The sequence below is a fragment of the Falco naumanni genome, chromosome Z (genome assembly GCF_017639655.2).
Source record: "Falco naumanni isolate bFalNau1 chromosome Z, bFalNau1.pat, whole genome shotgun sequence".
NCBI classification, from domain to species: domain Eukaryota; kingdom Metazoa; phylum Chordata; class Aves; order Falconiformes; family Falconidae; genus Falco; species Falco naumanni.
The window spans coordinates 59,380,718-59,400,351 of record NC_054080.1 but is presented as its reverse complement, the minus strand read 5'-3'; the positions used below and the strand labels follow the sequence as shown (position 1 = coordinate 59,400,351).

General features: G+C 34.8%; 1 protein-coding gene across 7 annotated transcripts in view; it reads right to left on the bottom strand.

The window, feature by feature from the left end:
- Positions 1-2,192: 2,192 nt before the first annotated feature.
- POLK (DNA polymerase kappa) overlaps positions 2,193-19,634 on the bottom strand; it is a 33,854-nt gene continuing 16,412 nt past the window's right edge. For all 7 annotated transcript variants that reach the window (XM_040579533.1, XM_040579529.1, XM_040579528.1 and 4 more), the window contains 12 exons: positions 18,252-18,404; positions 17,734-17,865; positions 15,915-16,068; positions 14,360-14,575; positions 12,593-12,717; positions 12,249-12,415; positions 10,039-10,071; positions 8,654-8,750; positions 7,237-7,408; positions 5,381-6,331; positions 4,182-4,233; positions 2,193-4,038 (listed from right to left, as the gene is read on the bottom strand). In XM_040579533.1, coding sequence (XP_040435467.1) covers positions 3,954-4,038; positions 4,182-4,233; positions 5,381-6,331; positions 7,237-7,408; positions 8,654-8,750; positions 10,039-10,071; positions 12,249-12,415; positions 12,593-12,717; positions 14,360-14,575; positions 15,915-16,068; positions 17,734-17,865; positions 18,252-18,404 — 2,337 coding nt within the window. In that variant the 3' untranslated portion in view covers positions 2,193-3,953. The remainder of the gene's footprint in view (positions 4,039-4,181; positions 4,234-5,380; positions 6,332-7,236; positions 7,409-8,653; positions 8,751-10,038; positions 10,072-12,248; positions 12,416-12,592; positions 12,718-14,359; positions 14,576-15,914; positions 16,069-17,733; positions 17,866-18,251; positions 18,405-19,634) is intronic.

Genomic DNA, 19,634 nt, shown 5'->3' with positions numbered 1-19,634 from the left:
CACAGGACCCCAGGGCCATGGCTTTGTTACTAATTACAGGGCAGTCATGGAGCTCTCCCTGCAAGTTAAAAGCCATTTTTGGGGGAAATGCCTCTTGGGAGTTGTCCTCCCTGCTATCAACCAGTGCTCACTGGACTGGAGGGGGTGACTGCTCCTGTGCCTCTGCAAGCTTGACATAGCCTTGGGATCTGAGAGACTGAGGTGTTTCTGCTATAAATTTGGGCAGAAATGCACACATGCAGAAGCAGTATTCATGCAGTCACAGGACTCTTTATTTTCAGGTAGACGTTTTTTTCATTTGCTTTTGCCAAAGTCCAGTCAAAATCAATACACACATCCCAAAAGGTTCAGTTTTTGTGAACTGATGTACTCTGATCCATCTAATCTACCTATTTCTCAATTTATTCTGAGGTCTACTGTTACTTTGGTCTACTTAAGCCAGCACTGATATTTCATTTCATACAGACAATGGTTTTCTGAGACAAGGCATAAAAATTGTTTAAAGTGACTACGCCAAATTTTACTTTAAAAACAGCCTTTGATATTGCTAGTACTTCAAAATAAGTATTGGAAGTTTCTTCAAGAATGCAGGACTATCAGTATCCAGCCTTACACAACTGAAGACATATTTGAGTTCCTTCACTATAACTTTTAATTTTTGATTAAATTACACAGTTGTCTTAACTTCCAAGATTATTAATACCATACATGTCCATGGTAAATTTGATCTGAAGGACTCAAGAACTGTAAATTGAGCAAATCTGGATACAAATCCATTTGCTCAGATTCTGCTTATCATACATGAGATTTCACAGTTCTCCTTTAAACATTTTTGATACAGTCAGGCTGTGATATATAAGAATCTTCACACTTGATACAGTTGATGAAACTGTCATAGCAGACCAAGGTGTATTTCCAGTACGTGAATGTTACTCAGCTGAAAAACACCCTGTGAAAATAAACCCAGAGTGAGAAGAACAAGTAACCGATTTAGCCATAGCTGAATCACAGAGGTTTCACTTTTACTTGCTTCCTGTGAGTCAAATGTTCCAGCAGTTTCTTAAGAGGAAGAGTTTTGTGTATGGTGACCAGACTAGTAATACAGACCCATTGTTTGCAACATTAATGCTCCTTTTCAAAATGAGAGACAACCGACAACTGTGGAATGATTAGCTTTTCCTACAAAGCTTGCACAAAAGGAAGAATAGCTTTCAGCCTCATACAGAGCACAAGTTAAGAGTTTCAATCTTTAAACCAGGATCAGAATTTTACATACAGACTGGAAACACCAGCTGTTAGTTTCCAGTTCTAATTACTATCACACAATACTATTTCCCAGCATATCCCATGTCTCTTAACTAACTTTGCCATTACAACTACACTGTGTGTGCTCAAACTTCACAAATACCAAGTTAACCACATTCTCTTAACCACTTCTCATGATCTTGACTCTTTCAAATGGCCCCAGCGACCTGCAGAAAAGACCGATGCAGAAACTTAACAGTTGAGATGCAGAATCCAGATATTAATACAGAATAGCTCACACAAAGGAAATAATTTATAGATTAAGTTAAACACAGGTATAAAGAAATCTACAGATGTTAATTGAAACAGATTTTAAGTTAAGGTCAATTATATGATGCACACCACGCTAGGAAAAATGCAAAACAGTAACATTGCTTACAGTCTTCTCCACAAGAACAGAGATGGAAAATCATGTCACAGAAGTTTATGACAATAATTAACTGTGTATTAAAGGCCTTCAGATAAAAATAGTAAAAAATGTGGTATAAGAAACCATAAGGAACAGGGGAAAAAAGGCTTCTGGTTTGCATTGCAGTAAATAATTTACATGAAAAATTTTAAAATAATCTCACTGTGAACTTTCTGTAAACACACAAAATCACCTTTCCAAAAGGTATATTTTTAAACACATCTCAAAAGACAGAAATTTCTGGCTTTAGATTCTTACTGTGAGTTTTATTTCCTCATTAACATACTCCACAACTTTATGACACTCAGATAACTCTATGGCACTTATTTTTTTTAAACAGATGGTAAGACAGCTTCCAAGGCTAAGCCAAACTAACCTCATTTGTTCAAGCACTTGCAATAGTTTACTTCTACTTTTTGCTAAGCAATGCATATGTAAAAATAGACATTTTAAAAAAATACACAAAATGACAAGGTAGTACTTAAGATTCTACACTTTATTTAATCAGACAAATACAAACTATTACAGGGACAGGTGTTCACTTTCTAAACAGCACTGGCAGCTTAAGTCAGTGTTCCTTGAGTTGCTTTTATGTCTTTCCTACCAAAAGTTTCCAGCTCCCACCTCTGTCGACAGAACAGCTCATGCTGAATGTCCTGGTTTAGAAAAAGTCAACTGCATCAGCTTAGACAGGCTGAACTAGTCCAGCTGATTCAGTCCAAAGCAGATAAGGAAGCACTGACATGAATTCACGTGACAGAGCTGGGGGTACAGTGGCATCTGGCAAACAAACAGATGAGCAGGTAGAGATGGTAAAATCATTCCAGCAAGTTAGGGAACAAAAAAGCACATTCTGGACTTAGCCTGGGCATCTAAAACATACCAAATATATATTTGTTTGTTAAAAAACAAGCAAACCCTGAAGTACTTCCAGTACAGTTAAATAACAAAACAGATGCTTCTATAGTAGCCACTTCTTTTAAAGACTTTGCAATTAAAAAGCAGTTTATATTTCATACAGGGTTTGATACTGTGTAACTTATAAGAGATAATGCTGTCATCATAAATTATTTGCCTGATAAATATTCAATTAGAATAAAATGACTACCTTTAAGCAACTTGGTGTGAACAGAAAAAATATAAACAGAGTATTTTAAATATTTGCCCTTTATAACTTCCTCCTTCCACATATGCACTCTGCACTCATAAAATAGCATTTATTCAGAAATACAAAATAATTTTAAAGAGCAAGATAGCTAAACAATAAGAAGGTTTAGAATCTTGCATATTTGCACATCATTCATATTATTATTGCACCATGAGACCTTTTATTTAGAGTAAATTTTGTGCTACTGACTAGTAACAATTTCACAATTGCAAAGAAAATTTAAGTTCCCAGTCTGTCTGGAAAGGCCAAGGATCTAACAGCATTTGTCTGACTAACCTGGAGGAATCCCTCCCTCATCAACAGGTTTATTAACATTTTTTAAATCAGTGAAGTCATCCTCTGTCCCAACACAATGAGTCCTTCATGGCTGCTCCACAACTCTTACTGAAGTCATTTTCTGTCACAAGAATGAAAGCTTAACAGCAAACTAAATTCTTGCTCTTTTCCTTTGAAACTGCAAGACCCATCAACTTCTGCGTCCATTGAGAAGACAGACATTTGTAAGCTGAAATCAAGCAAGTCAGCTCTTTGTTATCACACAGCTAATACTACAGTTAAATTTGGTGTTGAATTGTTCAATGAAGTGTCAGCCTAAGCTACTATGGTTACCATGGCCAATATGACCACAAGGACAACAGCAGGTTAGGTATGGGAAGAGGGCCTTCAGTAAGTGCAGCATGGCACCTCAGCTAATGATTTCTGCTTTGTAGGGAGCTTGCCCTACAGACTTGCTCAATGGCAGCTCTAATCTCCCTGTTCTCTTTGTTGAACAGCAGAGAGAATTCAGGAGGCTGCTTGTGACTCTAACAGAGTTCCACATGTTCAATATAAAAAACAGTTGAAGTGCTAGTGAATTTTGATTCTTTGAAAAAATTGGGGGAAAAGTATTATTCTCAAAAAAGAATTACCTCAGTCGTACCTCTTCCTCTGCCTCAAGCATCATGTTCTTTTTACACAGGCATGCAACGGCTCCAAAGTGACAGGCCTGAATCTAGCCTACCACCAATGCTAAATTAATTTGCAGTCATAAAACACTATGAAATACTTCATATAGAATATATTGCTACACAGTCATTTAAAAAACATTTCAATTGTATGCTTGGAATTGCTCAACTTGGCCTTTTTTGATACTGACTGTGAAGCTGTTAGTCCAGACCTAAAGTTAAAGAAAGAAAAAAAATATCAGTCAAGTTAAAGTGTCCAATACATACCTACATTACTTTTCCAACACTGAATATTTTTTCTAAACTTTATTATTTTAAAATTAGTTGTATACTCAAGTTTCCAGAAATCCCTTACCTTTTTGTTCCTTGTGATGGATTTGTGCGTTGCTGTCCTCTGCTTAAACCTCCTGAAAAGTAGTCAGAAACAACCAAAATTAATTATTCCACTAAAGAAAGAATGCTTCAGAAATTACATACATGACAGGACTTTTAAATTAACAGTTTTGGGTAAAGCTTTTTTTTTTCCCCAGCTTTTTTTTTTTTTTAACATAATTGCATATAATCTGTCTCAAGGAGCAGATAAGATTTGATTCTCTGCAGTTTGAGTACTGTAGTTTATATAAACATTTTAAAAAAAGAGAAAAACAAAAAGCCTTTAGTTAGTCTTGTGGTAGTTTTCAGAACAGCATCACGTATTTTATTTTCAAGGTGGTTGTTGAAAACGGTATTTTTATTTTTTTTTATTCTGCTGGGCGAAAAAAGAATCTTTGCCAACAGTAAGATTTTCATCTAAAATAAAGCCTGTTTGCATATGTAGAAAAAACACTGCTTATAAAATGTGTAAAGGATCCATATTCTAAATCTTGTGTTCTGAAAATTCTAACACAGTAGCGTTTTAATTTCCTCTTATAAAGCTCCCAAGTTAGACTAGGGACAAGGTACTTCAAACAGATACTTAACTACCTGCACATGTCCTCTAATCTGGCCAAAGATTAACCCTTCATCAAAAAGATAATTTAGTTGAGTAAATATGCTACTGGCTTGGCATGTTACAGGTACAGTTATGTGATATCTTTTATTAGACGTAAAACAGGCTTACAAGTTCCTGTCTTTATGCTTCAGTTCATCACCTCTGTTTTTGCCAGCACATTACATAATGGAACTGTTCTGTCAATATCAGAAACAATCCAGGTTGAAGATGTTTTAATTGATTTTCACTTAAATCTCAGTGGCCTTACGAAGACCATTCTGAACATGGTTGGGGGGTAGCAAACACGCAATTTACAGAAATGAGCAGTAACTCCTATGTTGCCATTGTGGCAAGCAAGAACGTACTGTGTAACTACAGTCATGTTTATATATCTAGTTTGTCATGAAAAATGATTTGGTATTTTTTAAATAAAAATGTTCACTCTTACATAGGCCTTACTCAAATGAACTTGTTGCAAAAATCTCAAAAGCCCTGAAATCTTTGAAGTACACTATTACCAAATTATTTTAATTGTACAACTAGATAATTTGAATAATCAAATACATCCCAACATGCATACTCACCAATTCTGTTTGAGTTTTCCGTATGGTATGTCTTACTAGGAAAATAATTCTTTTCTTTCAGCTCCTGGACAAGGCCTTCATTTAAGCAGATATCCACATGTCTGTTAAATGACAAAAGACTCGTTGTTTTCTGTTCTGAATTACAAACTGGACAAACAAGAACACTGTCATCTTTGGCTTCAAAGAAATAGGATGAACTAGTTTCTTCTGTATGTTCAGTCTTCTCAAAATGGTCTTCATTGTCTTGTGAAATTCTTTTGGGGTAGAGACACTGCTTCATACACACATTGCTACCAATATCACAGAGATTGCTAGGCTGTCTTTCTCTGTGAGGTTTATCAGATATTATCTGAGCAGATTTTTCTGTACTATTGCTAGTAGGGTTGTCTGATGTACTTGCAGACTGGTCTCTTCCTGCTAATTGATCTGTTCTATTTGGTTTACATTCATCAACATTTTCATTTTTACATTGTGGAAGAAAGTTAGGTGTATTTTCTCTTGAACTGTCATACTTGGATATTTCCACGGTATCAAGATTCCCATTGAGGCACTCATCAATATGCCTGTTAAGCTCTTCCAAATTATTGCTGCTTTGTTCCTCAAAGCAAACAGGACAGGTGAAGATCTTACACACATTAGAATCCTGGAGGTCTGTGACTTCTTTTGTTTCTTCCACAAAATTTGCTGGAGACTTGTTGTCATGAAAGAGCAACTTACTTACAGTTTCATTTGGAGAAAGATTCTCACTGTTTAGTTGCCTTGCAGCTCGTTTTTTATCAAAAAAACTTCCTCTGAAAGATGCTTCTGATTTTTTTCTGAAATATTCTTGGTTGGAATTCCTTGACTGAAGCCTAAGAAAACCTATTTCTTTTCCTGACTTTAAGAAACTTGTAATGCTTTTTTGCTGGTACTTCTTCTCTTCTTCACTTAGAAAACCCGATACTCGTACACCTAATGATGAAAAAAACCTTATAGTACCAATTTATGAAAACTTAATACTAATTCTTAATTAACACCTTCTGAGGTACAAACTTACAGTACCAATTTATGAAAACTTAATACTAATTCTTAATTAACACCTTTTGAGGTATACATACACTCAAAAAAAGTGCATTTTTATCTCTAAATGGAGGCTATACTACCTGCAAATGCTAACAATGGATCACAAGGCCCATATGATTTTATCAAACCCAAACACTTGCCCCATCATATTAATTTCAATACTCATGAAGTTTTAACTGATAGCACCATAATGTGAAGCTATAAAGTTAATTCACCTAATACAGGATTCAGTCTGAAACAGAGTTTTCCATTAAGTTTCTCCACCAAAATATTTTTTCCTTCAGTGTGTACTAATACTGTAGAAAGTTTTATGTATCACTGAATGGTTCAAGCAGAATGTATAATCACCTGAACACTGGTCTTAGAATCAAAACACAGTTTACTTTGACAGAAATTTTCTGATTTCTTGCAGCACATAGCATTTTCAAATCTATAAACACTTTTATTTAACACATTTGTTTCTAACAGAGGTTATGGGCTGAAACATGTTGCTGTGGTGCAAAGCAGATTTAAAAGCTCTTTGAAGGCAGAATTATGCACTGCTATGATTCTACTCTCATGCCAGTATGTATGTTTTTCCAGGGCTAACAGGTTGTGAGGAAAGTACAACGTCAATTAGTAAAACATTCCTGAGTCACCATTCAGCACTCCAGACCTGTTTCACTTTTCAAAAACTACCAGGGTAACAGAGAAAGGACAAATCCATTTATACCAAGTTTACTTTAGATTATCGTCTATTACTTTGATAAACTACAAAATCTAACTCTAAAAAGGAAGAGTTTGAAATATTTTACCCATAAGTCTTATCCGTAAAGGGTGAGGAGCAAGTCTATCAATTTCTGTTCCTAACAAGTCTTTAGCAACAGCAAATATTTCCTCCTCAGTAGAAACAGAAGACAGGACAGTTGAAGCTCTTGTTTTTACTTCAAAGTTCACATTCTTTAGCTTCAAGGTAACAGTTTTACCCTAGGGAAAAAAAAAAACCAAAACCAACAAACAAAACAAAAACCCAGAAAGTAAAAAGGTTAAGTATGTCATATATGGCACAGAAATAATTATTTTGTAGCATCTATAGAAATGCCCTAAAGCCACAGTCAAGACTGTGCGTTTGTATGTGTACAGCAAGAGGCACTGCCAAGAATTTGCCTGCAAGATTCTGCACTTGCTCCTAAACTGGTGCCAAAGTCAAATTCTCTGAACTGGGTCATTTGGCTATGGTTCCCAGCAGACCATCTGCCATCAGTGCATATTCAACACATCTCATGGTTTGGCTACAGCCTCAACTTATATCCCGTCTACAAAATTTACTTCCTCACTTAGCAACTTTAGTGCCAGATAGCTTAACTTTGCTGGGAAAACTACTAAGAATGATACCCAATTAAGGATTCACTGAAAACTTCCTCCTGCATGGTGCTATCAGAGCCACACACAGCATCTGTGTTTGGCACAGATATTCCCCCGGCAACACCTTCCAAATCATTCGTGTGATGTAGTGTGACCATCCAAATGTAAATACATGGCACTTTTTTTGTTCTGGTGCCTTTGTAAGCTTATCCCTTTGTCCTACTTAGCTGATGATTTCCCTTTCAACCTGTCATCTTTTGAGACAATCTTTTATGGCTGAAGAAGACCAATCACCATTCTTTTAGGTCTTGAATGTTATTCCTTGCTTTACCATAAAGACCTCCATAGAAAATATGAACTGTTCTTTCCAGATAGTAAACAGAAATTTAAGCAGAAGGAATACAGGGACTGTTCCTACCATTCATACCACTGAATGGTATGAATAACTTGTCAGCAAGCTGGGGACATGTGAACTTCTTCAGCTACACTACTGGCTGTTGACTGAATCTGGTATGAATATGGGAGAGTAACACAGTGTTTTAAATACATCAGTATTATGTGACTGACCAAAGCACAGCTCATAGGGAATCAGCTTTATTGCTTGCTTAAAAACATTGCTTTTAGCATAAGATGTTTATATGCTAAATAACTTGGTTAATTTGTTGAATTTTTTCCACACATATTATCGGATAGCCACCTGAACAATAACAAAATGCCACCTAAACAATTCTAAACATCTGCAAATTAAAGAACAGAAACTCAGGAAGATAGATTGCATGGTATGATGATGCTGAAAGCACTCACACTAACACTGAATTTCAGTACAGTTTTGTCTTTCTGCAAGTAAACAGAGAATAATATAAATACCTTAAGTCCTTCTTTCTGTAGCTCTTGAGCAAGATCTCTGCAGAGTTCTCGACACAAGCTGTACTGGTCTTCTGCTGCATTTATTTCACTGAATGTTCTAAGATAAAGATAGGATCTCTTTTACAGTATGAACCCCAAAAATTCATTCAGTGGCTGCCATCTAAATTATTTTTTTGTACAGTTGAACAAAACTACATCAGAAGAAGGTTGTGTCAGTTTGAGTGTTTACTTCAAGGAAAAATGAATATTAATAGGAATATTATACAGAAAGATTTGTGCACATTTATGTGTTTCAAAGCCCTTCAAGTAATGAAATAACTTGGCTTTCAATTTTTAATGCACTACTTGAAAATGTACCACATGTATAGTCATTCATGTTTAAATATTTGCAAGAGAGAATACTAACACCGACTGAACTCATGGAGCCAGCCACGTTATTTGTATTTAAACTCCTTTGCACAGTGCTGTATTACATCAGAAGAAAGCAAGGATTTGAAAGTCAACAGAACCCAGTATCAGAATCAATTTATACAGATGCCAAGAAAAAGATGCCAGCTAGAATAATTATGCCTCAGAAGAGGAAAAACTACCTTACCACCAAAATGTTGCTGCCTTTGCTAGAGCTTTTTAGCAGTGCATTTACAATATTATTTTTCTGTTGTGCATCTGCTTTTTAGTAAAAACATGAGAAGAAAGGCAACCTTCAATTAGCAGTGGTTTTAAGAGTGGTTTTAAATAGGAATTTTGATTTATTTAGTAGGAATAAGAATCTTTTCTTATCTTCTTTTCTAAGAACAGACAACACATGAGGGTAAGGATAATTATCACAGTGGTCTACAGATTCCCCTTGTAGTATTGCCTTTTTAAAAATGAACTTTTGGAAATTACATACACCACCTTCTTAAGGAACTTCACACTGTTAAAAACTTAAAAAGATAGGAAATGTAACAAATTTTAGTTAACCTTGCAAAATTATTCTCCGTTTTGCAAGTCTACCTTATGCATGTTCTGCTATGCATGGCACTGCAGGCTGCTTGACTGATACTGATGTTAAACTGGAACATATAAAAAAAACATATAAAAAAAGTCCTTATATTTCCACCCTGTATTATGTCTTAAAGACCACTTTAATGCATTAAAGGCATTAGGAGAATCAGATGATATGAAAAGAGAGCACACAATCCAATAGAAGTACCTCCACAATATTCTAAAGCCAAGGAAACAGAAAATAATGAAAGCCTCAATCTGATTTAGTGAGCTTGTTGTGTTATCAAGACACATATAAATACACAATGAAATTACATGACTGAGAAAAGTATATACTACTTAGCATTAAGTAAGTTTAGTGATTAGTGTAATTTTTTTTCAATATTAAGGAGACATACCTTTCAGTGCTCATACTTTTTCTTTCTCCATCCCTTTTAAAAGAAAAAAACAATTTATTATATTCACTTTACCTAGAACCGTTATCTTTTCAATAAACTGAATCAACCAATCGTGCTTCAATAACTAATAGTAGTCGTCTTCTATAAAATCTGGATGTTAACTTTTTCTACAAATCTTGTACATCAAGCTTAAGCAAGTGCAAAATGAAGAGGGTTTTATTTAAAGAAAACATTAATTTACTGTAGATGAAGTAAAGACATAGATCAGCCACAGACATCAATAAACAGTTGGTAAAAAACCAAACCAAGCAACAACAAAACCCCAAAGAAACTCACCTCATATCAACAGTCTTATTTAAAAATAAAACTAACTACAAATCCTATACTGTCTCACCTAGCTATAACTGTGCTATTAAAATCCTGAACATACTATGCATATTTGAATATTTTTTGTCTGAGGAATTAGTATGCTTTTTGACTAAATTATTGCCCATGTTAAAGGTGATGTGTTAAGGCATCTTTTGTTTCTTTCTGGTTTTAACTGAGCATCCTTTAACAACTCTTCTGCATATAAGGAGTTCCTCAGAGCAATTTCTTTTTAGGTCCTTCTTCTGTTTATAACTATTAGAAATAACAAATTTGGTATCCTCAGATTTTCCTAAATGAAGGTAGTCAAAGACAATGACCATAAGATCAACAGTTTACTGACTGAGGTGTTGGTATTTAAGGGCTTGCTTTCTCCACACAAAAAATCACAGAAATAAAGTTCATGCTAACAAAAACAAAACCAAGAAATATATTTCTTATAAAACACTGTTAAAAATACGTTCTCCCTCACAATTATAATCTTGGCTTTTGAAATGCACCTTTTATTTTTTTTTAAATGTACTGGGAGATTTCCTAGACTGTACAACACCTGAACAGGATGAATACAGGGAAAGAGTGCACCAATTATTAAAGGACCATTTGAGGTTGCATTATCTTAACAGAAACAAATATTTGGAAAACTGAATTTTATCTTTTATATTGTGAAGCCACCTTCACAAATTCAATCTTACTGCACATTTTGTTTAAACTCAGCATAACTCTGAAAAGAAAAAACAAAGATTTGTGCTAGCACATTACTGGTCTACAAACTGCTGCCTGTATATATTATTTTGTAGTCAAATGGACAAAAGGGAGGATGTATTACTGTCAGAGAAGTAACAGAAATAATACAGAATAGGTCTTTCAGAAGTACATAAGACACTTTTGAATGAAACCAAATGAAACCTAATGAAACCAAATCATTATGAAGTTATTTTTAAACAGAATTTCAGCACATAGGGAAGGATAGAAAGATATTTACGGAAGGAATATTTAAAAGAAAATACTCATTCTTAAATTAAGACTCTTGGTTACACAAACAGCAAAATGTCTTCTTTTTCTTTTTTTTTTTTTAAGAACAGATGTTCCATGTTTGTATCCCGGACAAGCTTCAAAATGACACATGCTATGGAAAAGTTGTATTCACCAGTAAGACTGATTTCTCCCCTCCCAAACAGGAGGCTAAAGCACCACTACAGTAGTATGAACCTTAAGGGAACAGACATGAAGAAGGATATAAAAATCTCCAGTTCTATTCCAGCAAATTCACAAATTGATATTACAAATATATACATAAACATGATAGGAAACAGCATGACAGGAAACAGTAGCTTCACTTACTTTAATTAGCAATATGACAATTTACCACCAGAAGATCAGATACCAATGAGATTTTAATTACATGTATAATACTGTAATAATATATAGATAATAATAAAACCCAATGAATGTATACATTTTTAATAGAAGAAACAGGACTGAATACCTCTGCTTAGGACAACTCATTTTCCTTTAGCTATTTTAGTAATCGTGAGGTTATCCCAAATGATACTGACTTGATTTATTGATATATACACACAACTTCTCTGACAGATGTATTGAATTTTACGTATCAGATATGGCTATACAAACTTTTGCTTTTTAATGTTTGGCTGTTATGAGTATCTTAGCCATAACTGTAAGAGTAACAGTTATCCGAGATCTTTTAAAATATATTAAACAAGCCAAACTTTCATATTTGTTTCTCAATGTGTCAAGTCTTAAAATGTACAGTATGGAACATACACAAGGAAAAATTCAGAAAAATGCAAACACAGGATAAAAAAACAAAAAGCAAAACATACTTTTCCAAATGTGTTGAACCCAAACCAAGGGAAATATCCAAGAAATTACGCCAAGATGCTTCTGAAAAAAGAAGAGAAAGTAGTGCCCTCTGCTGATAAAGTTCTGAGCAAGTCACAATTCCAAGGGCTTTTAACATCTTCTCTGTTACTTTTCCTATACCTGGTACCTGAAAAAGAGTAAGTATCACTATGTTGGAAACTTTCCATTTGTAGATCCAATACTAAGAACAATTTAAATCAAACACAACTTGCAGATTACCTAGGAAAGTGTATTTCTTCAGCAGAAATTTGCTTTTAGAACATAAGGAACATGACTGCATAGCAAACGTCATGGTATCTCTTACCTTTCTAATAGGCAAATCTTTTAGGAAGTCTAACACTGCGTGTCTCTTGGGATCAATTCTGTATTGCCCATTAGGTTTATTACGATCACTGCACATTTTTGCTAACATTGTATTCGGTGCTATGCCTTAAAAACAAACAAACAAAACCTGCATTTTCAAAAGATACTAGACAATGTTTAATTTCAACTGCCCAATTTTTAAAAGCACAGGAATAGACTACACATTTGGCAAAGACTAAACATAAGCAGAAGAATGACAATAACTGATGAACAGATTTGTTACAATTCTGCAAAAAAAATTTTGTAACAGACATGTGAGAACATAAATATTTGTCATAGATGAAATATAACAGATAGAGCGTAGCTACCGTTTTAAGATAGGGTAACACAACATGCACTAATCAGTCATGAGGGGTTAAATACCAAATGTTTAAAAATAACACCAGTTACACCATTGAAGGATTTTACGATGGTGATCATAAGAAAGAAGGAAATGCTTACAACTGCAGTTACAATGAACTCCTAATGAAAAAGAGATATTTCTTCCCTGTATTTCAGCAAAAAAACTAAATTAATTTTTACAAAATTTACCACATTAAAGTGTTTTGTGGGCTAACACTGCTATGCAGTTATTTTTAAAAAATATATATATATCACTGACACTAGTAGGGATGAGGAGGGACTGCTCTTTTCTATCAGAGTAACTGTTTTTGCAAATGAACTCTGGATTAGTTTAGCAAGAAAAATAGAATTACTCTGCACTACAGGTCTAGTATTCTAAATTTTGATTTGCTCACTGATGTAAGGTATTATTCAAGATGGTAGAAATAATTGTATTTATTATTGATTATCAGTATTGTTTCAGTTAGCCATCTAATAGTTCTTAATTACTGGGCTTAAAACACCTGATGCACTTATAAAAGCTATGTGTGTTTTTTGAACACTAACAACCTTAGGAAGACAATACTTCAGTAGAAAAAAATTCTCTCCCCTCCCTGCTACTTCCTACTAACTGCTTTACTTTCAACACTTCCCTGGCCTTCCACATCTGCTTCATAAAGCTCAGCACTCACTGACCTGGTTCACAGTTTGGATGGCATCCAATTTAAGTGACTAGGGACATACACTTTTTTTAGTGACCTAATCGAGATTATCACCAAAACATTCGATTTACAGGTAGGTTGCCCAAGGTCAAAAGACATAAAAACTGAACAGTAAATATTAAAAAGCTAGTGAACAATTTATTAACCTCAATATGTATTTACTACTCTGAGAACTAACTTTTTAATGAATTTTGATATTGCCTTAAGCAAGGAACAGCATGGAGAACTTTACAAATACTTAACAATAAGATCTGTTTTTCAAACTAACAGAAATTTAGCAACCAGACAGATTTCACTGTGACACTGGCTTATGAAAATAATTACATGAAGCACTAAAACAACAACCATCAGCACTAAGATTAGCTTCTGAGCGCTCCCAGCAGTTCTACCACACTACTTGTATTTCAAGAAGAAAGAAGCCAAAAGGTGGTAGAACTGCTTCTATGATTTAAAAAACAAAACAAAACAAAAGTAAAAAGAAGGAGTGGCTTTGACAGCTATTAGATCTCTTGAAGGTCACAGTCTGCAGATTTGGAAGACAGTTTATTTCTTTGCAGCAGAAGAATGCAGGGGCAATGCTAATTTCTTAATTAATGACCTCTGAGATTACAGTAGAAGACATTGTGGAAATACAAAGCATTATTACTATTCATGTGTCTGAATACCTGCACTAGCAGTCAGTTGAGTTTTCTGCTCAATCCTAAAGCGAATTTCCTTCACAGCTTCCTCTGCATTAGTTCCAAAGACAACTGAATTTTGCACCAACTCATCTTTTTTTTCAGCGTGGTCATTCATGAGAGGTGTGTTATCTTCAAACAGTACTGGTGAAGCGGAGTATCCATCTTCATTAAATTTTGCAGACATGTTTATATCAGCTTTATCTATGTTAGATAGAAATAGAAATAGATAATCCATCCATATATAAAACATAGTTTACTGATTTCCTTCTGCAGTGGCTGAAAATAGTTCACTAACAATTTTATTTTTTCTGTTTGCGAAAAAAATAATTATTTAGCTGAACTAACTGCATAGGTTTTTTTGTTAGAAGAAAAGAGAGTCTTAATGCTTTGTTCTTAATATGATTTGAGCTTGGCTGAGATTGGAATAATTGGCTAGGAGACTAACAAGGTTTAATGACCTGTTGCTGTAGCAGCAGAAAACCACCAAAATTCTGGCACTATTTTTGTTTCATATTGGAGAGAAGGCCAGATACCCCCTTTTTTTGTGGAAGTGAAAATCTTTTGCAGAAGTTTTTTCAATATTCTCTGAAGAACATTAGGGTTCTGGGATATCTGGTTCTAGAACCACCAGCCTGGTGAGCTTCTTGTTTTCAACTGCTGTCATGGGAGAACAAGAAATGTCAGCAGCCCTTTGACTCTACAAACTTTACTATTATAGTTCCACATTCTGAGTGCTTGTTTGTGTTTCACAGGAACAAAGATGTTAGAGAAGTATGAAAAGGCACATGACTATGCTAGACATCAGTGATACTTATTTTGTAAAGGCTATGACAGTTTGCTTCTTTGTATTCCATTAAAGCTTTTCAGTAGTAATGTATCCTTGATTATCCTCTTAATGGCTATTTAGATAATTTTTGAATACTGGTAAGAAATGTTCCGGTTTGTGCGATAATCAACCATTTATATGACTCCTCCTTTTTTATGGTTCCCAATTGGATATATAGTTGTGGATGTGGTTCCAACTCCACCTTCTAGAGCCAAGTGAAATCCAGTCATATTTCAAGCATTACTGTAACCCTGGTAGTGCTCATTACTTTGTCTTGCAAAATCATCATGTAACTAGAGCTTATGCTCACTGTCTTTACAGACTATTTCTCATGTTTCTGATGTACAGGACTTACTACAGTATCATTGGAAATATCTTTGCAAAATACAAAGAACTTCTAGAACAGAAATTTTATTTATTCTACACTTCCTTAAGCCATAAGATTATTACTATGTATTTGCAAAATTATCATGTTGAATTGTAAAGAAAAAATACACACCTAAAACACACCACATGGTTTAATAAACCTAGTATCACTTTTCACACATTTTACTCAAAAAAAAATCCTCCAAGCCCAAATCATTAGCAGCATACCTTTTCTGCACTGGTGTGTAGCAAAGAAAGTTAGCCTGTAAACTAACGGGAGGACAAACTACACAAAGACTTAAGTCCCCTCAGTGTCAGATGACCACATAAAGACAGTAATTTGCTTACCTTTTTCTGCAGTGCTTTCTGTATTAAAAAAGAATCTTCTCTTCTCTTCAGGCCAGTTCAGCCTTTCCTCCAAGTGCTCTGCTATGTTCAGGTAGGCCTCATCTAGACCCACAGGCATAAAATTGGGATCGTATTCAGCCAGTATTTCTCTAACCTTGATAAACAAACAGTGAAAGTTTAAAGCCTTGTTGCTTTAAAAGCAGATTATGACGCACAATTGTGAGGTGAGCAAACATACTCTGAAACTTCAAGATGACCAATCAGTATTAAAGATACTTATAAAATAAATTATCTATTGATATTGGAAAATTATAGTACTGCTCTCACAAGTAGCAAGATAGCAAGTAGAGAATTAAACCAATTTTGAGCCGTGTATCTTACTGTAGAGGACATTAATATCAGTGTATAAGGACTTCACAGACACTAGGGTCACAGACACTGCAGTAACCACCTGAATAAAACTTCGGGGACCTGGGAACTCAACAAAGCACAGAGCTTTCTGTGCGCTGTGTGTCAGATATTACATATGCAAAGTTAAAAAAAACACAACTAAGTTTTAAATTACATTTAAACTGAAGTTACAGCCAATTGCACTGGTTAATGTCACAGGCAAAACCTGTTAGAAAAATCTTTTGTGATAAGTGCATCTTCCCAAAAGGCAATATAGTAAATGAAATTGTCAAAATAAAATCTCTACCTTTTGTCCTCTTTTTTCCCCCTCTCTCTTTATTTTTAAACAAGGAGCAAAATTTCACTGTGTCATGTTTTCTCCACCAGTTTGGTCAGATTCTTAGATATCACAACATTTGTTCACATGCAGTTCATCCTTCTGAAACTGATTAAAGACAGGATTCACTGCTCAACTTTTAATGACAAAATGAATTAATTTAAGTATTTTCAATCCAAATTCCAATAGAAAAACGTAACTAAAAATGCAAATCAACTCAAACCTTCAGTACTTTACCCCGTTAAACAAAAAATGAAATACTTATCATGAAATCCAAGATCCTTAACAAGTTCAAAGTCATTCTGAAATACTCGTATTTATATATGCTTTTCACAACAGAAGTGAGAAAAATCAACATCAAAATTAGTAATTAGATTGCTTTATTTATGTAAAGAGATTGAGGCTTCATAAAAATAAATGAATGAATGAATAAATTTGGGCATAATTCTATTGAAGTCAGGAGACTTGTGCCACACACTAGTTTGATTTAAGACCTACAAAAGATCTTTTTTTTTAACTTATTTTTTAAACAGGATTTTGGACAGTGTATTTCCCCTGACTTTCTTGAAAGCAAAATGTGATTTCTTTCTCCCTAATTTTTTGATCTTCGTTTAAAGTCCCTTCTTTTAAAACAAATGAATCTGCATTCAGAGCTCACTAATGCCCTTTGCTTCTCTCTCCAATAATTGGCATTCAAAATGATGACTATATATTACATGAAATTATTATCTTCAAGTTTCCTAAGTACTTGCAGCATCCTAGTAATTAGATTGTTCCATGGTTTTCGAGTTTAAGAATAATAAGGCTCAAGGGTTATCACTAACTCACTACACAGTTTTGAAAATGTCTATCAGCATCACTACTGACTTCATTGAAGTGGCAAGATGGGTGAATGCAATACATTTTCATCTCCTTGCCCAAAAGCACCCATGTTTTGTTTAATTTATGTTCAAATTCATGTTCAACTCACTGAAGAGTCTAATATTTAAACTACCATTTTTCGTATTTAGATATTTCGTATCTAGAACTGATGTATTGATAGTCATTGACCAAGTTCACTGACTTTCGGTTAGAAAGCACTTTCAGACTTACCTCTTTACTCACTTTGCTGTATTTTTCGAAGTTTAATGGTACTATAGTTAGATGTGGACATAGCTTTTTAGCAATAAATCCAGGCATGGCTGCACGTACACCAAATCTCCTAGCGTGGTAATTTGAGGTGGACTTAGGAAAGATTAAATAAGTTTAATATTCATTAATCAAGTTTTTTTGAAGTTCAGTGTTAAATAATCAAGTTCTAATCATGTATCTTCACACAGAAATGACTGACAAGGTTGACAATTTATATGCATACCTCCCCCACCCCCCCTTTCAATCTATTTACATCCTTCAAACTTTCATCGGTACTCTTTCTACAGAAAAATAAATTACATCTTACAGAATCTAGTCTTAGACAGATTTTTCCTCTATTATTTTTTATATTTTTTTTTCTACACTTATAAAAATTCTCTACAGAACAGTGTTGTTACATTATGCTAATTTTGTATGATTTTATTAGGCTTCAGATACATGTAATTGATTTCTGTATTAGCTTTGACATTCAGCCTTACCAACATACTCATTGATCCCACTGCTATAGGCTTTTCCTTCAGCTCTGGATTGTCTCTTATTTCCACAGCTGCATAGAAGGCATCCATGTCAATGTGTACAATCGTACTGCTCAGGTTACGGCTCTGTTCTAGTTCCAGCACAAGTTTGTCCACCTGAACAGAATAAACCAGTAACTGAAAAACTATTAACCTGGCAGCAGTGCCACAGTACATATGACCCTAAAAATTCAGATGCACCTGGAAACAATTAAAAAAACCCTCCAAACCAAAACTAAACCCCATCAAACAAGCACCACCAAAAAACTCACCTAAATTTCTGATGAAACTTGCTCTCAGAGACAAGACCCCTTCAGCAAAACGTACATGAAAACCTCAACCAAAAACCCAATGAAAAAAAAAACCAACCCAACAAACAACAAAACTCCATCTGTGCTGGGAAGGGGGGGGGTGGGGGGAAGATACATCACCTCATTCAGACAGAAACTTTGTAAGACCATTGAATATGCAGCTTTAGCTACTGCGATGCATTTTTTCCAGCTTTTTTCTTTAAAAAAGACTTAAACCCTGCTATTGGAGAATTTCCAACACTCTTAAACAAAACCATCACACTTCAGAAAGTTGCCCTAGACAACTGAGAACCAACAGCTCACAGGGCAGATCCATTTGTCTCGTCCTGTCTGAGATCAGGCCTCAAACAAACAGGCTCATTTACTCCTAAGCAAGCTGTTAATCCCTTCATAAAGTTCCTTAACGTTTGTTATAGGAATCCATACCACGTAAGGCTGGATTGCTAGCAAAACTGCAAGGTGACTTTTACAGAAAAGCACACAGAAAGTGCATTTCACTCCAAAAGTAGCATCCTCCTCTAGTAGACGGTGAGCAGCACCCCCTGCTTCACCAGCTCCATGGTATCTCGAGGCAGAGGCCAAGCACACAGACCTCTCTATTAAATACTTTAATTGTGCTTAATCTGCTTGCATTCTTTTACCAAAAGACTTGCAGATCATGTGCTTGTTTCTGAAATGTCTTTCAACTATAAACGAACTGTGTCACCAGAAGCATCAGTGCATCATTTGACAGGCAATTTTTAAGGTCTAATTTAAGATGACTATGTTGGCACTATCACACATCATTCTAAAAGTGAGAGGAGAAAAAAAAGAATTAAAAAAAAGGAAGTGCTGTAAAACTGTGATTATCTAACCACACTAATGACTATACTGACTTCTGTTTACACAACACAAGAAAAAAACCCAACAATTAGGCATAACAGAGCTCAAGATATGCAAGTAGCGAAAACGAAACGCTTGCAAGCACAAGGACACACAAACACATTAATGACATCAAGGTTCCATTACAGAATTATCTCTGGATTGATTGCAATGG